Source organism: Leptidea sinapis, chromosome Z (assembly GCF_905404315.1).
Source record: "Leptidea sinapis chromosome Z, ilLepSina1.1, whole genome shotgun sequence".
Classification (NCBI taxonomy): Eukaryota; Metazoa; Arthropoda; class Insecta; order Lepidoptera; family Pieridae; genus Leptidea; species Leptidea sinapis.
The window spans coordinates 6,052,085-6,074,775 of NC_066312.1; the positions used below are offsets into that span (position 1 = coordinate 6,052,085).

General features: G+C 32.0%; 1 protein-coding gene across 1 annotated transcript in view; it reads left to right on the forward strand.

The window, feature by feature from the left end:
* LOC126978655 (coiled-coil domain-containing protein AGAP005037) overlaps nucleotides 1–20,032 on the forward strand; it is a 281,533-nt gene extending 261,501 nt beyond the window's left edge. Inside the window, exons 19-24 of the mRNA XM_050827640.1 lie at nucleotides 315–434; nucleotides 2,205–2,317; nucleotides 3,244–3,385; nucleotides 4,456–4,556; nucleotides 5,799–5,952; nucleotides 12,392–20,032. Of these exons, the coding sequence (XP_050683597.1) occupies nucleotides 315–434; nucleotides 2,205–2,317; nucleotides 3,244–3,385; nucleotides 4,456–4,556; nucleotides 5,799–5,952; nucleotides 12,392–13,117 (1,356 nt within the window). The 3' untranslated portion in view covers nucleotides 13,118–20,032. The remainder of the gene's footprint in view (nucleotides 1–314; nucleotides 435–2,204; nucleotides 2,318–3,243; nucleotides 3,386–4,455; nucleotides 4,557–5,798; nucleotides 5,953–12,391) is intronic.
* Nucleotides 20,033–22,691: the final 2,659 nt, after the last annotated feature.

A 22,691-nucleotide genomic window follows, 5' to 3' on the forward strand; every position in this document is an offset into this window, starting at 1 on the left:
GCACTATCTTATGGAGGACGCAATCTTAAACTTCAACTTTTCCAGAAAAGAGACTGCGTGACTGATTCGAGCTTAGTATAAAACCTTCACTATACCAATTACTTAAGTTGAATATATTATATTGTATTACTTTACAGTATTTTTACCGGTATAATTTTATAGTTTCTTGAGTTATACAAGGACAAATAAACAAACATGAAACATTAAAAATAAGTAGGTCTTTTGTTTCACTAAGATTTATCACAAAACTACTGACAGATGATTAATTTATACTGTTCTATACACTGTTCTACATTTATATACTTTATTCTCAGACACGCAATCTTCGCCGCATAACGTTAACTCATGCAATGCAGATGAGGGAGATGATGGCTGATACCATCGTGAAGATTGGCTCTCTCGCAGCCAAATTTTGTGAAGAAGATCCTGATTCGGTTCGTATGACGTGCTTTTTACCTGCAATCGTTAACATTTTTATATTAATGTCATAATTTTCCTTAAGGCCTCTTTATGTCCATGAGTTATTTATTCTTCTCTTTACTTCTTTTTCCTTTTTGTCTGGAATCTATATGGTACTTCAAGATTTCTTACAAGATTTTCAAGCAGTACATATTCATTAACATAGTCAATACTATTTCCTCTACTTGTATTAAAGGTTTTCTGTGACTATTCATATTTTTTGTTTTAGAAGAGTTTATATATATGACTTCTCTTTTGCATTTATCACTTAGAGTTTGCATCATATTCTCAAATGTCCTATTTTGAATTAAAGATTAAGGGCTCTTTTTGAATCCTTTATCTTTTTGATACCTTTTTTCTTCCAGTAAATATTTTGAATATTTCTTCTAGTACGTAGTATTATAAATTCATCTCCTTTCCTCTCCAGTCTTTCTCTGCTGATACTTTTAGAGTATATATTAGTATGGATAACATTTTAATTATTTTGTATGTCTCTAAACAGACCTTGGCACGCTTTCTAAACTACTTTATGGGAAATACTGTCAAATGTTGTTACGAAATTTATTTTTAGCTTATTGGCTATAGTTACGTTAGTCTAGAGGATCCCTTTTCTTGTAAAGTATGTTATTTCTGACTTGCAGTTCTGGATTGGTACAAGTATAATACAATATCGTTAGGTAAGTATTCTGTTGAATAGTGTCGTAGGGAATGAAACTAACACAGTTGCCATTTTTTAGTTTCTTTATTACTAATTTGGTAACAGTGGAAAAGTTGAATCTCTGATTATATTTTTCACTTGGAAGTCTAGTATATAGTTGTTTATAAAACGTCATTGCGTGTTGTATAATGTTCTGTATTGTTTTTGTTCCTATTTGGCCCAGTTTTTGTTTTCGTATCCAGTTCGTGTGATACCTCAATTCATTGTAAGATTTTTTGTACTTCTATATTTCGTTATATTTTTGTCTAATATATCTCTTCTACGATTAGTGTTATCTTCTTTGATAGCTTTCTTTGTTATAATTTGGTCTTCTATAATCGACGTCAAGTTTGGTGTTAGTGTTTCATCAATCTCAGCGGTTTGTTTCGAGTTCGTTCGAGTTTTAATTTCTTGAACAAATTATTCAGTTATTGCTCCATTCTAGTATAAAATTAATAAACCTTTGAGGTAGCTATTTCGGGCTGATGCCCGCGCAACCGTTTATTATGGTAATACTGATCAATAACGCTTGCTATTGACATTTTGACACCCAAGATGTTTCACTGTCTTGATGCAACAAACAGCAAAGGTCAAAAACCGGTATATATTGAACCTCTCTGGCACTTTTGTACTAAATTATTTACTCAGTCAAAACTGAGCAAACACACACTAAAACTGTTTTAAATATCATTTTTGAAGTTATTTTGTATTAAGGTGTTGCAATCTTGAAACCGGTTGACAATATGTCAATAATAATACACCGCCGATAAATTTCATAATGTTATATGATAATTATTAAATGATATTATTAAATTCGTTCTTACCCAATCGGGTGGTCACAAGACAGTTTGATCAAGGGGCTCTTAGATTTGAAATTTATAATTTAATAATGAAATGTTAAGAATAATGTAGTTCATACCAATAATAAATTCTTATACTAATAGTGATGGTACGAGTGATATCAAATCCGATGATATAAAATTTCAATGATGATGAGAACCACAATGAATTTGTTGATTTGTACAATAACCAAATATTACGTTTACAGCAACTGACTCGTGAAGAGGAGATCTATCGCCAGGATATGCTCCTTTTGGAGAATGATTTGTATGAGCTGGAGGCAACTGTTGAGCGTTTGCGTGGTCAAGCTGCTAATCGATTGTTAGTATACTTATTTTACTGTGGTTTAAATAAAAACTAAGCAATCTGTAGCAATTTTTTTTTGTTTGGCTTTGACCGGTATGGTCTCTAGAGAGATAAGTGGTAAAAGTGCTTGCAGAAATCTTTATCTGATTTAAGTAATTCTCACAAAAAAAACACAAGCAATTTCAATTTATTTTCCTACCTTTTGAACCTTTTTTTATATATTTTCAATATCTTATTTTATTATATTATTTTATTGATAAAACATGCAACATAGATATCCTTAATACGTTTTGTTATTGTCTAATGTTATTTTTTTATTACTTTTTAATATATCTATATACTAAAAATACATTAATATTTAATTTATAGAACAGTATGTCTTCGTTTTTATATATTCTTATTATTGTAAACATCTTTTTGTTCCTTAATAAGGTAAAAAGAATCAATGACGTAATGTTTAAAGCTATTTTGGCTTATCTAATGATCCATTGAAAAAGGAATCCATTCATATTATCGATGAACATATTTTTGGAATCGGATGTATAGTCTCAAGGATATGAATTCCTACATCTATACTTCTACATAGGTACGTTTAAATTACCTGACTCCTAATGATAATAATCATTTATTTCGGATTCATCCATCCATGAGATAACATCAAAAGTCTTGCAATGATGGCAATGACAATTAATTAATAAATAATGAATATGGCTGTATGGGCTTGTACCCTTCGTCTGTCCTAATAATGGACGAAGATCAAAAAAAATAACCAATAACGTAAACGTCCGAAAATTTTAGGAACCAACTTCAACATGTTACTTTTGTGTGATACGCGCGCATCTTAAAATTTCAGTCTCATAAATTTTCACTACGCGCCTAAAGAAGTATAACTTCAATAATTTATTAGACCAGAGCTTAAGCTGAGTTAAATATAATTACAGGGAGACTCGAGTCAACATGGCAGACATCGAGCGTATAGCCATGGTATTGTCAAAGAGCAGCAAAACTGTCGCTGATTGGAAACTCAAATTTCCAGTTCTTCAGGAGACAATGAAAGCCAAGCTCTCTGGGGAAATGGAGAAGGTTATTATTTAATTAAAGTTGAAATTTTTATCTTTAAAGTTTGGGATATGTTAGAGAGCTTGTGGTAATAAATTATCTTAGTATAGTCACAGTAGACATATGTAGACGTACTTGCGACATACACAGTAGACATATGTGGACGTGCTTACACTGAAGCAATAGGATTGTCATGTCATTTTTCTAACCGAATTTTGAAAAAGGAGGAGGTTTTCAATTCGCGTGTATTTTTAGAACGATGTTATATACGTTATGTACTTATGGGGCGTTGCGGACTGTATAAAGTAAAAAGCGTAACATTTTTATGTATAGTGTATTTATGATAGCTATACGGTGTCTAATGTAATATTATAGTCTACATGATGACTAATATGTTATATTTTTAAACAAAATTTTATTGAATGTTTTATTGAAAATATTTAATTTTCGTTGAAATATTTAATTTAAGATATTGACGGGGAAAATTTGCAATATTTGTTTTTAGGCTTTGTCCGTTGTAGTTTACTTATATCTCACGAACTCATAATTCGAATACCTTCTAATTATAATAATAATATAAAAATAAAACATTCTTAATATACTATACTACACAATATTTTTAAAAACGAAAACCGGAGTTTTGATGGAGCTGAGTTCAAACAGCCGTATACCACGCAATACCTACGGTGGAATTTTTAAAAAGATACCTGACTCAAATAACAACGTGACACTCGCTACTGCAAGACCGCGAAAACCGCTTAGGGGCCACGTCAATGCGCATGTTTGTGCGAGTGTGTCATTTCGAACTTTTTCAAAACGTAACGTAAAACGTGAGTACCTAGTTTCTGTACTGGTACATATGTCTATTGTGGTTTAGTGTCAAGTGATATCTATACTCAAGGTATTTATTTTTGTCAAATGACACTGTCACTACATAACAACAGGTACCAGACGTCAGAGTACCTACAATGCAGTTTTATATTCAAAATAGTTTTAGTAACTTCTTTCGATGCTATCCTATCCGATAATTCCTATCAAGGACACATAAAAGTTTTGTCTTAAATAATCTTATCGAAAAACTGATTGAATTTCAGGTTGTTCGCAAAGAGAAGATGCTGGAAGAAGAACCAGAGCGTCTGGAGCTGGCTCTGCGCCGGTGCAAGAAGTTGACTGGCACTCTTGTTACATTAAAGAGGTAGTCGAACAATTTCCATCTTAATCTTCTATTTCAGAATATTTTCCGTATTACGTTGGTCATACTTAAAGTTTTGCGTAACTTAGAAAGACAACATGTTATAACCAAAATATTATGTTTATTGCTTTTCAAAATACTCTCCTTTACATTTTAAACATTTTTTCATGCGATCGAACCATTTTTTAAAACAGGAGGACCACAGATGGTATCTGTGGGTCACCCTGGGTAAAGAAATGATAGAAAACCACTCGGCATTAACACTCTTTTCTACAGTAGCCACATTATTTTCGTTGAGCGCAGTTGAAGGCCGCTATTCACGAAATTCATCATGTAAAGTAACCCGACCTCTCTCAAATTCAGCAAACCATCGCCTCACGGTGCTCAAGCAAGGTGCTTCTCTTCCAAAAGCATTTTGAACACGAGCGCCACAGTCTTGCGGAGAGAGAGAACTTTTAAAATCATAAAAAATTATCGCTCTAAAATCTTTTCGATTTCATTCCATTTTCGTTGCGTTCGTCGATCTTTAATGTGTGATAAAAAACAATTGACAAATAATTTCCCGCCAATTGTTTCTTATGACTAAAAAGGTTGTAAGGTTTCAAAAAATATAACATTCGAAATTCAAATAGTTCCGATTAGGTAGAAGTGAAAAATTTTAGTGTGCACCATGTATAAAGGCATCACTCGAAATTTTAACAATTTATACAAATATGTATGATATGTCCAAATATATAGTCTACAGACGAGTAAAATCATGATATTGTACTACGCACCATCAAGCAACAACCTTTTATTTATATTACCTACTAGCTGACCTGGCAAACATTGTTTTGCCATTTAAATTATATATGTAAATCTTCCTTGAGCTTCAACGAAAAAAACAAAAGATTTCATTGAGATCGGTCGAATAGTTGAGTTATTAGGGAACATACAAACATACATTCTCTTTTATATATATAGATTTTCGTTATTTTAATATCTGCGCATTTATAAACATCACTAATAATCATTGCCGTACCTGATTTACCATTCTACGCATTACAGTATCCATTGTCAAAGATTGATGCCCAATATAAAAAAATTCAATTAACATTTACAAAATTTAGTGTAGGCATATTTAAGTGTCGTGCACGTGTAGGGAACACGGCATTCAGTATGTACGAAGATAAATCGATGGGTGTTTTTGTCTCTCACTTGGAATTTATTGAAAACGATATTTTTAAAAACAAAGGTGTTTTATAGATTGGCGTGCGTACAAGAGCAACGTCTGCCAGCGAATGAGGGTCGTATTTCTCCCTCTTCATCCCAAAGCTCATCAGCTACTGCAGGGCCATCATCATCTACTGAGGAGTATCACCCTGAGACTACTTGCCGTAGTATTACTCAGCCCAACAAGGTAACCAACAATTTTCGATTAATTAATTAATTGATTATTTAAATTAACATTAAAAAAATATATGTTTTTGTTATTGTGACGTATTTGAAGCTAACATAATATATAACGATTAATATTTTTTATTAGGTTTAATAGTTAATTGTTGTTAACCTGTGTTTTTCAGACTCTGAACAGGTTTAATACACTTAACAATTGCAGGTTTGCCAAAAGTTTAAAATTTGCATTTTTTTCCGAGACTTTTTTTTTGTTGCGGAATGTCTATTTATTTCGCTAGTTAAGTACCGGTACCCTAGAGGCTTTGCAAATTTTAGCTACTGAAATGTAATACCCCATAACGTTCTACAGTAATAAGCATGTGCCCCTATAAATTTATTCTGTATACTGTGTAATCTTTTACTTTTTACCCTTATAAAGTTAATTATCTATCTGTAAATTATATAAGCATATTTTATCCTACACTGTTTTACTTACTTCAGTAGAACAATATCAAATTATTGTTAGTTTATGATATTTTTTTTATTTTTATATTTTACGACTCCAAAATTATGTATCCGACTATAAAAGTTATAATGAAATTGGCATATTAATCCATTTAAATTAAAAAGACACGCTCTTAGAAGTGAATTGTAATTATTGTTATAGATTGTTAACGCTTTATTGTAATTGTAAAGTAACACAGTCTAAACAATTCTGTTCGAATCAACTTTTGGTAAACATAAAACACCATTGGGCAGATTTAAATGATTTATAGATAAGAGTAAGATAAAATTAGGCTAGCTTAGAACTTAGCTTCGCTCGTAAATGAATATTATTTCATTGAAAGTGATTCTAGATCGTCAACTGGCGAATATCTTCCTGCGAGTGATTCTAATGGATTCCATTCGTCAGAAAATATGTCAGCATATTTAGGTCAGATTTGCAGGAACTGACAATTTCATATACCTGCAATATTTGAAAATATATAGATTTTATAGAGATAATATTTACTAGATCCTATGTTAGTCCAGACGGTTTTATTATCCAAACTCGCCTGCTTGGGTACAAGGCAAGAGGAAAAAGATTATTGTAAGTCAGATACAATAATAAATTGAAACTTATTTTATTTTAAACAGATGAGCGTGGTTATACAGATAGTCACATTAATATTGATGATCTATTGCACACCTCCTATTATCAATGCACTTCCACACAATATTACTTGTCCAAACCCTTGCTTCTGGAAAATAATGCCAATTTTAATGAGTTATTATTGCCACAAACGACTAAGTTTTGATTGTATAATGTGTCGAAGTACTTTATTTGTGTTCCGAACATTACTATTAGCATACTTAATCTGCAGATGTACTGTAATTAAGATAATACATCGGTATTGTTGTATCGATTATGTATGTAATTATTACTTATTTAAGCTATTTTTAAATATTATTACTATTAGAGACAAATTGACGTAATGTCAATAAAGGTTATATTTGTTTGTTCAATTTGTCTCTTTTATAATTTCTTAAGAGTTTAGATTTGATTATGAGAATAATAATTATTGTGATAATATCGATTTGTCATATAGTGTGGTGGGTTTTATCCTTGTGTTGTGTATTTATATAGTGATTGATTATCAGATTTTAATGAATACTTTCATATTTCCAATATCCCATTAGTTCGCCTGGAGACAGAGCCAATTCTTCAAAGAAGCTATTGTTATTAACGAGTAATGATACTCTTCGTATTTAATACCCATTATTATTATTCATGGACTACGTTACATAATTTATTTCTATATTTTATATCACATCCTTTTTTTACTTTTCATTATTATACTTTGATCTCATGTACCTTGATGTGAATTGAAACATCTGCTATTTTGATGTAGGCATGTTGTTACATGTTTAATAATAGCTTTAGCGATACTGTACATTGGCTTGGACTAATAAGAAAATTGGAATGATACCTTAACATTTTATATATTTTTTCCAGTTCAGACACTTTTGAAACAATCGGTACGCATGCTTATATACGATTCAAAATTTACCATTGATATTACATTTATACATAATTGTATTTTGTTTTTGGTTTTAAATATGTATGTATGTCTTCGACGAATCCAGTAGTGTTATGTGGTTCACGTTGTTTGCACCTTGTCACATAGATAGTGCCTAATTAATTAGCCACTATAGATTAATAATATGGAGGCAGAGGTATATTCGAATTAGCTTCAAGTTTTTTGAGCATAAAATCTACCATCAAAAATGTAGGGCTCAGTGCTGAGAAGTAACAAACTGAGCTGTATTTGTTTAAAAGCTTTTCATTGAAATAAAATTGTTTCAGTTGCTCCATTCGCAATTAATGGTATAATAAGGAACGGGTCATTTATGCAATATTAACCTTTACCACATAAACGACTTTTAAAAATTCTTTTAAATTTCTTAACTAATTTGTTTTGTACATTTACTGGGAATATGTTGTAAAAGCATATACCTATACATAGACCAACAAAAGACATATATGTCTTATATATAAGTATGTACGTACTTATAGTTCAGTTTTGGACAGTTTTTATTACTGTTCTTAAATTAATATTTTGGTTCTAAAGTCAGTAAGTAAGTCATAAACACTATTTAAATAATATATCACATTAGTGAATCCTCGTTTCTCAAGCGTTTTTATTTTAAAATTACCCTCAAACATTTTTAGGTAACTTATTTATAAATAGGCGGATTATTTTAAAGATATTGTCTAGAATCTGCTGAAAGAAAAACTGGAATATGTGAATTTTTCTATACTTACAAAAAAAAAATACTAAATATGTGAAAAAAAAAAAGTGTTGATTAATTGCATAGATGCTTCTGCTTAGCTTGTAGTGGGGATGAAAAAAATATGTTTTATATAATTATGTAGTATTTCTAATAAACAAAGTTTTTTTAAAAACTGTTCTAAAATTTTGATATTTTTGTGATGTAAATTGTTTCCATGAAGTATTTGTTTTTTTTTTGAAATAGAAGATTTGTGGCTTTACCTGAAGGGTAACCTTCAGCACATGAAAAATCATAAGATTTCTTTACGTATCATATATAGTTAATAGTACTTACTAAGTTACTAGTAAACGAATACAAGTTAGACAGATAGCATATATCTACACTATAATTTCATCTTTTTTTGCAACTATAGGCACTTCCCCAATTTTAACTTGTGTCATTATATTATAAAAAATCTACGATAAGAAGCAGCAGAGTCCAGCAATTGAATTCCTTGTATTTCTAACTCAAAATATCTTACTGTAAATGAAAATTCCAAAATATAAATACATGTCTTAATTGAATCATTAAGAATAGCCAAAGTCTCCATACAGAAAAATTAGGCATAAGTGGATAAAGAGTAAGCATAAAATAGCATTTTTTAACTGACTATTACATTTTGCAAATGAACAAATAGTTGTTCTGTTAAAGTTCTTATTATGAAAAAAATTTTCAATTATAAAAATGAACTTTTTGTGCTTACATAATTAGTTATTATAAAATTTCTTAATAGTCTTTATCAACAATTATTGTGAAAAATTAAGAACAAAAATCAATTACAAATTGCTCTCTAGTTTTAATTACGCAATTTATCAAATATTTTGCTAATTGCTGTTCTACCCACAGTTCCGTTTTCAACCAATTTTTTTTTCACGGACTACCAAGCATATGTCACCCCTACTTCGCACTATGTTTCACGAGGAGCTACATAGATCGTATTTTAATTTAATCTACTGAATAGATAAAAAATAACCCCCTTATTCATAATGGTCCGCTAACTTTAAACAGCCGCTAAGGAGTTTTTTTTCTCATTCTGACTTAGGTCAATAGAAGAAGACAGAGTGAGAATTAGCAATGCTTTAAGTTAGCAGACTATTATGAATAAGGGGGTTAGTATATTCATAGTTTTAACATCGTTAATTTTATAAAAAATCACAAATAACTTCAATTTTTTTTTATGTAGATAATGATTTACCAATAGATGTTTATGTAAAAGTAAATAAGTTATGAGTGGTTTAAAATATTACTTAGAAGTAAAATCTGCGAGCAGAAGTATCTCCTTTGACCCAGTGAGTGCGATATAAATGATTGTTGATAAAAGACTGACCTTACAATATATTATAGAATACGAGTAAGTACTGCATGCAAGTACAATAATTTTTGCCATTCTTTTATTACCTATGTAACTTCTGGCACCTTGTTACTTTACTTTTTTAATTTTTACTTAGACATTGGTGGCGGCGAGTTGTTTTTTTTTATTCCATACAAAAGAACTACTCAATATTCTATACAAGCAGTTGATGGAACAAAATTTCATTTTGTTCAAATTGTGGTGGTCATAATAATGTAAGATTGAATTTTAAGTCATTAGAAGCCTATTTATAATTTGTTTACAAACAACATTACTTGTTAAGGAGACCATTCATATTTCATACTAACTTGGGCCCAATACCAAAAGTGCCGGCCAGTAAATAATAAATAGGTACCAAATAATTGGCCACATTGACCTGATCAATTCATAATAGGACACCATATACATAAGTTAATATTGTATGTGCTAATAGGTAATGAAGATATACAACCATATATTTTCACACATTTTTCAAAGAAAAAGTATAAATATTATTGTAATCTCATTCGGAGATTACATTTTTTCCGATTGCACTGACACTTGACATCAATATGTCAGAAATACTGACGTGTTTTGTTCAGCTCAAGTAAAAAATAAAACAGACGATTACTTTTAAAAAAAAGGTTTTGATTGATTTTAAACAAACAAACAAATTCAAATATTTTTATTCAAAATAGAATGTGATTTCACTTATTGAAATTCAAAAACTACCACCTGGGCGCGACATACTTAGCGTGCTTTTTTGTATTATCAAAAAAATATGTTTATAAAATAATATTTTACAATGATAATAATATCATAACTTATTATTTAATATCCTGAGGGCGGTCGCTCCATTCCCAATCTGTGGTATCATTAAAAAGGTCACCTTTACCACACAAACGTTTTTTAACAATTCTTTTGAATAACGTATTACTTTTATTTTGAACATTTTCTGGGATGATGATAAGCACAATAATCTTAATAGTTACAAAATGTTTTTTTCGTTGGCCGGCAGCTTTAGGTTTTGGGCACAAAATGAATGTGACATTTGTGTTGAAATTTTCTCGCTAATCTTTTTTACACATTAGTTATAAAAATTCGTTTTGATACTTTTATAATTTCAAACACGCATGAATCTTTATAGATGGCTAGCTTTGTGATAGTTTGTGCATCTTGGCATTTCTGTTTTTGTTGCAGCTCGAGTACAATACCAGCAGCAGATTCTAAAACACTGATATCTAGAAAGATCTTCTCTCGCAACCCTTCCACTCCACACTTTATTTCCAACTTATGAGATAGCACGTCAAGCTAATTAATTGGTGTTGTCATTACTCTGTAAACCACAATATACTTCACCTAATTCACAAGTTTATAAGTTCTATTATAATCTGCTCGCTAGCAAGCTACTTTCCTTTCTTCACCTTCAATTAACCTAGTTCACACTTGCACTGTAATTCCTTACTATCTGTTATCTAAAACATTGCTAAGTGATATCCAAGTACCCGCATCTGGAGCACAGGTAATAAATTTTTCTTAAATACATGATATATCTCGCTTAAAATTTATACAGTATGTAATTAATTATCTTATTGATTAAAATAAGTAGTTAACTTTTCACAAGCTTTATATTTTTAAAATGTATCTCAACACAGTAATTTATTGAACCGGCTTGGTAACAGTAGTATTGTGTGATTTCTATCGACAGTATATTTACACCTATTTAAAATTTTGACTAATGGCAAAATCGTCACAATTGTTAAGAGTGAAAGGTCCTTTTTAAAAACTTTCCTTTTTTATATCACAGATTTGAAAAGTAATTACTTCTTGATTCACAATTAATCCGATATATACTTCACCCATATCACCGATCCAAAAATTACCGCTACATCGTCTATCTCAACTCAAAAGCTCACTTTTACTTTTATTTCCTTCTGTCTTAGAATAAGCTTTTTGACATCTATTAGATTTATCAGAAACCTTGTTCTTGGATAATCGGCATACGCATTATGTTATTATTTTTTTCTCTTTGTATGATTGTGGTGGCCATTAAGACATTTAGAACTTTCTATACATAACTGTGAATACTGAGTGTTCTTAATGGATTTTCTATTTTTGAATGATTGTTATAAATGTTTATGTAAATCAGTGTTAAATGTTAGAAAGACGCAATTTCAGTTACTGTAGAAAAAATAAAAATTAAAAATTTTTATTTAAACTAAAATTAATATTGTACCAAGTATGTTGGACATTAGTAACTGCAGTTGCGTTAGCTCATGAGTCACTAAATAGTTACTAAATTATTAAATGTGGTGTGTAGGCAACCGGCGCCGGGCGAGTCTGTACGCCCCGGGGAGCAACAGCGGACATGCGGCCAGAGAACGCACTCGATGCGTTACTAGATGAGCTGCAAACATTCACCAAACCCTCCGAACGCAACGGTCGCGGCGAAGGTCCTTTGAGGAGGCTACATTCATATCCTAGTGGGAGCGATACCGACGCATCCCCACCAGTACGTGCGAGAGGCCAGCACCCACCTAAGCCACCAGTTCCAGAAAGACACCCAGAACTGCTAGCATTAGCCGCGCGTCGAGCCCCACCACCGCCCCCACCAAGAACAACGTCGCGATCTCCCCTTGCATCACCTACTTCACCTTCGTCACCTCCCCGCAATGATCCTTCTGATCCAAACGATGAACAGGCTGCGTCACGCCAGGCTCTTCTCGAACATCGCCATCTTGAACTCCTCAAGAAGCAAAAGGCGTTACAGGAGCAATATGCGAGGTTGCAAATGATTCAAAGGAGTGGGCCCACGCTGCCGTTTTGTGCTCAACCTGACTTGAAGAAAACAGGCAGCGAGTCAAATCTTCTAACTAAAATGAACCTGAACTTAGCTCCAGCGAATATTTCAGGTAGCATGACTCACCTAGCGGCAGATAGTGAAAGGAAGAGGAGTGAAATGGCATCAGAAATGAGTGTTACTCAAATGAAGGTCTGCGATTCAGTAGCGACGACTAATAAGGTTTATGAGACTGACATACTGTGACCACGCGCCAAAAGTTTTGATATATCAGTCTGAACTATAATAGTTTTAATTACTTATATGTTATTTATCACGGAGCACTTCCTTCGTCAGAATCATCACAATATCTACAATTGTATTAATTAGATCAGTATTATCAATTAAGCTATGACCTATTAATATTATGCCTCGCTTCATCCCATCCATACATTAAACTGACTTGGCTAGCACAACGGAAAATGATTATAATAGTAATATTAAAAGATATAACCAAAAAATGCAAAAAAAAAAAAAACAATTAATGTTAATTCACCGTATATTGATGTTAACCCATATGTATTGCGAGGCACTAACGCTGCAGTGGCAATGCATCAAAAATAATCCCCAACGTAGCTCAATGCGTTGATATTTTAATCGCGTACAAAATACGAGGAAACTAAGATAGGTGGAGATTATTCTTGATATTATAAACCCTCGCTTTCGGACGGGCTTGTTAATGACAGCTCGTTTGCAATAACCTACACACCCGTGTATTACACTACTTTTTTCAATACAGTTGTGCGAAATAGTAAAAAACAAATCAAAGAATTAAATAAGTATTCTTATTTCAACATGGCGCGTCTTCCCAACGGGTTTTTTTTCAAACGAAACTAGATGATGAGATCGTGCACGCGCACTCAGCCTATTTGATTTCTGACAAAATATCTTATTGTCAAAGTAATTTAAAAAAAATGAGAATTCAATAACAAGTCGTACAACTATCACTCGTTTTATCTCGTATATAGTCTATTCGATTTTATTCTATGTATGAAAACTCTTTGCTACAAAAGTTTTTAAATTGACTTCTAAATTTAAAACCTAAAAGTTATAATGAGGCTCGTAACGGAAAGTAATGAGCGCGTGAAAGAAATATGCCAATGCGAAAGATTTAATTTTCGAATCATAATTATTGTCTCTGAAAGTACGCCATACTTAACAACTGTATTGAAAAGATAATTATTTTCTGAATATTGATGTCTTAAGTGCGTATAAGTATGCAAACGCCAAGCCAGTAATGGTGCTCCCACACTGCTGTTATAAAATATTTTCAAACCTTTACTAACAAACATTTGATCACAATGTTATTAAATGTGTTGATGTTAGGTAATGTTAGTAAACATTTCTAAACAATATTGTTAGTTAACAAATTGTACCAAATACTAAATTTATTATCATTTTGTTTGTAAACATATTGTCAGGATAGCAGGGTATGCGGACAGTGCGGGGACGATTCTAGTATGCTCCGTGCCGTGTAGTTTCATTGATGTCACGTTTTCAAATGTAAGTAAATATTTTCCACCAGTGTAGGAGTACAGATAACATCTAACAATTCCTTACATTAATTGTTAGCAAGCTTATAGATTAGATTAATGTTTGATACGGTTTCTAAACAGTTCGGTGTGGGAGCACCTTAACGTCGCATCGCAATCTTGTACACTCAGACACAGTATGGGAAATATTCACAGTGTGTTGCCACATCGTAGTGCAAATGCCTCACCGTTAGTCGTAGATCGATTAGACATTTTATCTCGCTTAATATCACGTAGTAGTTGGAATAATCGTAATTCTCTATATATGATACGTATTATATCGACCCTATCTGTAGCCATTGTCTGTTAGATATACTCGTATAAAAAAAAATCTGGCCTAAATTTTACATTAAAGTTGCACTTGATATTTTCATAATTTAATAATACAACGTTCACTTACAATTAACAGCATTGAATGATTACATTAATCTTAGTTCTATGTCATGTTATCATTATATACTTTAATTACTTGTTAATTATTATAATCTTCTACAACTATTATATGTAATTGTTACATTATTAAATTATTCACTATTTATAAATATTACGGAGTTTGTGCCAAACACAGGTGTAGAAAATTGAGGTCATTTTAACTCTTGCCACAATCTATGGTCTGTGATATGTTTTATTTTATCATTATTACAAGAAACGAAACGAATATAATAATAAAGAAATATCAATTGTAATAAACAACTGCCGACTTAAATATCCAATTTCTAACTATTTCCATGATCCATTTGTCATACAACCCTGAATACGTATATATACCAATCTTAATTTGAAAATCCAAATAATATAAAAAATTGCCACGTTCATAAGGCAGTACATAGATGGTTTGAAAAGGTGATACCAAATACGTTACACAGATGGCTAAAAGGAGTACATAGAGACTCAAAAATGGGGAAAATTGATGAAAACAATAAACAACCTGCAATGGCCATTTTAGGATTTAGATTGTAGGTATATAAATATCAGCTGGTAATAATCTTAAAAAAAATAATCAAATATATATTTTCATTTATAATGGCTTTTTTTAAACACATCTATGCTAACGCAATGCTAAGTACATAGATTTGCGAAAATTTGAATTTTGCTTTGGTTATGGAAACAAATCCTTGGGAATTTTGATAAATTGTATTGTATTTCTTTTTTTAAGTATGAGTTTCATTCACAACGAAGAAATGTAAACTATTATCATCATCAAAAACTATTAAATATTTTTGGGGGTAGCTAAATTTGTTACAAGAATCAGTACTTATACATAATAATATTATATATTTATTGTAAATACCTTGTACGTGTCCGGCAATCCTTACTAAGTATTTTTATTGGATATTTATTTTTCTTATTTGGTATCAGAGTATTTATTTCTATCTTTTGGGCGTTTTTATGAATTAATTGTTATTATCTGTGATAAGAAGGTTACCTATGAAATGCATAAGAATTGAACTTCACCAAACACTATTATTATATCTATCATGCGTAAAATTATATTTATTTAATGAGAATTATATAATATGTAATTAGTTATTTTATATTCGTAATAATATCAATTTAAAAAACATTGTAATGAATCTAATTATGCAACATCGATAAAAATAGTATTATGTGTTTGATATGATGTGATGAGAGCTGGCAGCCCAATACAGTGTGGCCAATTTTGATTTTTCTATGTGTCCATTAATGCCAAGACTGGCTGACTCTTTATGACAATCAATATCGTTAACAATAAGAATAGATACACTTTTGAAGTTATACTTCTTTAGGCGCATTATGAAAAAATAATAAACTGTCACACACGTAACAGGTTGAATATGGTTCTTAAAATTTTCTGACGTTTGCGTCATTCGTTTCTTTTTTTGTTTCTTCGTCCATTATTAGGACAGGCAAAGGGTCTTCATGCAGCCGTAGTCATTATTTAATAATAAATTGTCAAAGCCATCTTTGCAAGATTTTCACACAATTGTTCTTTCTAAAAACGTAGAATAGCACGAGGAATAAATCATTTTAATAATTTTTGCTTCGTTAGGCCAAAGAAGTATAACTTCTTGTGTGCATACATAAGAACACTCACATTTTTTTCTATCTTGCTGTACCCATTAGAAATGTTCTCTCTAACATATTTTGTTTGTGTATACACTGGTATAATGAAAGTCGATTTATCATTGTGTTTTTTTATCACTTGATCAATTGAGAGTGTCTGATGATTGCATTACCATCTGTATAAAGTATATAGGTTACCGGCGTAGCCATCCTATCTTGACAAACCTGGCTTAAACCATAGTTAAGCACAACAACCAACAATAAACTAAATTCCCAAATCGTATCAAAGGAACGCGTATCCTATGTTATTTGGGTACCATTGATAAAGCAACAACTTCTTCTCTTTTCTAAGGTCGGATGAACATTCAATGAATTATTAGACGAGAAAATTACACTGTATGGTAATTTATTACCTCCTGGTGGATAGATATATATACTTACTCATATGCAAAACCAAAGCTTGGAAAACCTTAGCGAGTGTTTTATTAACCTTAATTAACCGGTTAAACATCAATTAAGTATCAATAAATTAAAACTTTCTCTATTGAACGAATCGATGATGAAGATTTTTTATTTAAAGAAAAATTTATTCTGAACTTAAGTAACCGAAAACCGTTATAAAACCGAAGATAGTGAACAAAAACTGGACATAAAATTCTCAACATAAATTTCGTCCGCTTTGATTTCTTTTTGGTTTCCTAGCCTTGGACGCGATTCTATGAGTGCCATTTTACACCTGAATATTAACAATCTAGTACACTCGACACAGGACAATCGGTTCTGAAATTTGCAATTCGGTAAATTAAATAATAAACCTGCCATATTTTATTCATATCACAATTTCCAATTGAAACAAATACAAGTTTGTATTCATGAATGTTTCTATATGTTTTTTTCTGTTACCAGAAAGATTTGAGCAAACATTTGAGACAGTAAATGTTTTAGATGAACAACAGTTATTTCGAATTAAGTTTAAATCATTATTTGAAACTTAGACTAATAAAAGTGAACACGATGAAACCTTAGCCGCAGTTTTTAAATCAATTGAACTGAGGCAAAATAATATTTTATTTTATTGTAATTCAGGACCTCTTACTAGGCGGTTGACTTCCTACCACTTGCCTATCTTTCTTGAGTCAATTATCCGTCTTGTTTTTTCTTAGTCTATGCAATTTATTAAATTACTGTGATCTTTCCCAAACTTATTAATATCTTAAGATAAAACTAATTTATCAAAATAAATATCACTCCTACACATTAACATAGTTCTTGATAATAAAAAAGTTGTTTGTGTCTATGTAATCCTATTTTTAGAATCAATATATATATATGCATTAGATAGTATAATATTACGATGTCATTGTAATCATTATGTATATAAAATATATGTAAAAAGGTTTGCGCTTTTTAGCATTTACTGGGGATATATATACTAAAAGCAATCAGCTTACAATTGGCTCTTTTAGATTGATCTACATACAAATAACAGTGCCATATAGTTCAAAAATAAAGATTTTTCCTTACATAGTTATAATTACAAAATACAAAATTTGACACACAGACTTCACTGCTCAATATTATGCACTTAGAAAGGATCTCCAGTCTTTTCTATGTTGTTTGTACGCGCCTTGCCTCCCAATTGGGACGTTTTCGAATGCATAATATGCCGTAGGTGTATTGTCAAAGCCGTGATATTATAATTTTAAGGTAGATTGTCAATCGACTTCATGCAATTTAACAGCCTTTGCTTAGTGCCATTGTAATGTCCACTTTTTCTTATTCCATTGATCACAACTCCCAACTCTATGGTTTTGTTAAAAAGTAATTATCGGCCGTTTTCAATAACCTATCTATCCTTAGTTTAACTTACTAAAGGTAGACAAATCTATACTTTTACGCTTACTAACATTTCAAATAACCTATTGACAGATAGCATTGAACTATAACTATATTGAACATAACTATGCTGCTGTGCCCTTGCAGGGCGTGACATATTATCAACCCATTTAATGTAACCACCCTATTGTAAAATGTGACTTGCAATAAAAAAATTTGATTTGATGTAACTATGGATAAATAAGATCTTGTCTTTAAACGGTGACTGCAATGTATCCGTTAGTTAAAGTAAGGTTAGATAGGTTATTGAAAACGGCCGTAAATGAATAAAAGTTGCCAAAACCGATTCGATGGTGAAAACAGATCAAACAATAGCCCAAGCAGATGCTTTTAGTGTGTCCATTCTCAGTCACTATTATTAATAAGCACAAAACATGCACCTAGTACTAATTATTATATTAAACAATATGTTTATTCGATTTATTTAAGGCACGTCACTGAATTGTGTTCATTGTTTTTATATGTAAAGTTTATTACAAGGTTCGTTAGCAAATTTTGGTGCTTTTAAGCTAATAATTGTATTATTTTATTAGTGCCTCTTATTAATATGTATGTTTCGTGATTATTCTTTAATATTATATTATATTAAGATGAATATTACGCACGGTAGTGGCACTTGAAATAATACTGCTTAGTGCGTAAGAGATCAAGAAAACAAGTTATAGTATAAAAATCTTGGTTGCCATAGTGAAATCACATTTTTAAATATCTATGCAATGTTTTATGCTAATTTTTTACTATTCTATTTGTTTTTATAATGTCTAAATGTGTTCTTATAATAGCCATAACACACGGTCGGATTTGGTATGACCGGACCATCGGACGGTCCGATAGGCGTGGGTGTGACCCTCGCACCAATTGGTACGGTATAGACGGTAACCGGACCTTGTCCGATGGTACGGCCGTAACAAGTCCGATCATTTGATTATACCTTAATAGTGCACAATGATTTACACCAAACAATACCTACAGTTATATTTTTTTATTTTTTCCCACCGAGATGTATAAACAATGTTACAAGCACTCTTTATTAGTACTTATATCTAATTATTTTTACATAATTATGATAATCATTAACTTATTTTAATAATAAATTGAAATTGTGATTAATTACGCCCCATATATTATATGTTATAACACGTGTTGAATTTCCATCGTGTATTACTTATTATGCACTTAGTACTTAAAACAGTATCATTCGTTACCTTTATAAGTCTTGCATCACAATGCTTTATCACGTACTTAATACACCAATATATATATATATATATATATATATTACATTCTTATATTAATTTTTAAATTATTGCTAAATATTGCCATAAGCTTGCTATAATAAACCTGATATCCACAATGGAATCAACGACTTTTTAATATTTAATATTAACTGCCTTCTTTGAATATTATAAATAAATAACGGCGTGCCAAACTAAGTATCTATTTATTTATATGGGAATATATTTTACAATTTTCGTAACTAGACTATGATATCAATGTGAATTACGATTAATTTAGCTTATAAGCTTTGTTGTTTAATTGTTGTTTCTGTTTCTATATTATTGTACTTTTGAATTCATCTTTGTATTATGTTAATTAAAGCTTAAAATGTTTTAAATGGATGTAATGAATATTATATACACATCAAGTTAAAATCAAACTGTTTTTATTCTATCTGTATCTCCCTGTTCCTTTATATCAGTAATAGTAACAAATGAGCATATAAATAAAACTCGTATTCGATATAATTCCACGTTTGATTAATAAATCAATGAACACTAGCGTGCTCGACTTTGATCGTGTGTAAATGTACGTAATGATCGGTTTACACGGTCGATTTTAGTCACCAGTCGCATGCGGCGAGTCGCCGCGCGGCTAAAGTCAGGTGCTATCCAACTTTGGGACTTGTGGCTTTAGCCACTTGCAACCTAGTCGAATTGCCATTTAGAAGGTCGATTTACGCCGAGCGGCTAAAATTCCATTTTATTTATTATCGAACCGATGAGAATGAAACAAACGCTTATAGCGCTTTTGGACTACGTCCCATCAGAGTCCCATCCCTACCTCGGACCGAATTCGGAAATTGCTTAAGCACTTCTCCGATCTCTGATCCAATTCCAAGCAATTCAGGGGCCGCTTTTACATTTTACGTTGGCTATGAGTACTTACAATTGGCGTCAACTTCTGGTAATGCTATTCTACATACGAAGACGCAGATGAATTAATGAAGTCTGGTTTTGGGTGCAGGGTGCACTCTCTTGGTGGGCTGACGTAGAAAAAGAGATTTTTTCAATCACCATACATTGTTATGTCAATACGACAGGTAATTTTATAATTACCTACTACCGTATGAATGTGTCTACTTTCGATTTTATTATACATCACAAAAAAGATAATATTTCGCGACAAGATACAAGTTCGTGAACGAGACGGATACAGACCTATAGACATATCTATACAACGTGAATCAAAAAGGGTATACTATGCTTTGAACCCGACATTCCTTAGGTCATCTCTAATGACTATGTGAAGTCAGAAATGAATTAGCGTTATATTTAAATACAATATTTAAAGTCCACAGTTTTCGCAAAATCTATGCATCCCGCAACCCTTATCAGCTGTTTTTCTGAACTCTGACCTAAAACAGATGAATAACGTAATGTGACATAATATCAGATAATAGTAAAATGCCTACTGCTCATTGCACCTGGGAGGAAAATTATAATCTCATTTTGCCATGAAGACGAAGTTATTTTGTATGTGCATCTTGTTTAGCTGACATTGAAAATCATTCTAAATTTGTATTTACTTTAATTACCAATAAAGATAGGTAATTCTTATCCAATTATGAAACTCTGTAATGCATATTTTTAGGTTAAAAAATTCGGCCTATCGGCATTTTTGCTCTTTGAATTGTGTGAATGTGAATATCATGATTCAAATATTTACTGCTCTGTGATTGGAGAATGTTTATGTGTTTGTAAAATCAAAGGGGATTGCCGATTGTAAAGGAACCTACACACCGGACCATTTTTAATTCAAGATATTTTTGTTGTGTTGGAAATTAAATGAGTTCTCATTTTTGATAAGTTATTACCTAAGCACTTTAATGTAGCATTATTTGAATGATTGATGTCTCAAGGTGACGAGTGCAATTGTAGTTCAGCACGCGTTTTTGGGTTTTCCTTAACTCTTGATCGGCACTGCATTGTAATGGGCAGGGCGTATCAATTACCATTCGCTGAATGTCCAGCTCGTCTTGTCCCTTCTTAACACAAAAAAATGTATTATCCAATAAAGATAGTTCTAATAGGCTCCTATTAAGAAATTGTTCTTCACGGATAACTTTAGTCAAAATGGATGTCTTTGACCATTCTCGTATTAATAATAGATAGGTAGGTATTTCATTCCTACCTATCTATTATATGATAGGTGGGCATTTGCAAAGCAATGGGGTTTTAGTAAGAAATTTCTGAGTCGCAGCCCAGAGTTTAGAAATGTGGAGGCTTGCCCCAATTAAGTGGGTAAATATGAACCTTGTCCAATTTAACTCCCAGAAGACTCAAGTTTGCGCGTATACCACTAATAAAACCCCATTTGTCGTATCACCGCCCTTTGACAACACTTCCTTTACATCCTCGCCTAGTATCGGAATACTGGGTCTCGAAATCTTGAGTGATTGTCATTTCGAGGCCATCTGGAGAGCAAAGCCAAATAGGCTATCATCTCTGGTCTGGCGCACCCCAGTAAGCTCGATCCATTTTACCGCGCGCAACGCAGAGCAGCTCGAATTATCGGGGACCCAGTGCTCTGTGAACGGCAGGATCACTTGGCGTTGCGTAGAGACATCGCCTCATTGTGTGTCTTCTACCGCATTTATCATGGGGAGTGTTCCGACGAGCTGTTTCACCTGATTCCTGCCGCCGAATTCGGTCCTCCACAGTGCGGTTTTCAAGGAGCTTTCTCATGAATGAACTTCCTTGTGCGGTGTTTCCGGGATGATACGACATGGGTACCTCCAATAAAAGCGCATACACCTTCCTTAAAGGCCGGCAACGCTCCTGTGATTCCTCTGGTGTTGCAAGAGAATGTGAGCGGCGGTGATCACTTAACACCAGGTGACCCGTACGTTCGTTTGTCTTCCCTTTCCATAAAAAATACAAGCCGCGTGTTATTTCGGCGAGTGTGCATACCCCTTAATCATAATACCAAATTCAATGGACATTTTATTTAATAATTTTTGTACTTTAGTTATGTTCCGACATTCATGTTTGTTAGATCGTCGCGTTGGACTTTTTGGATTGCAGTATTTT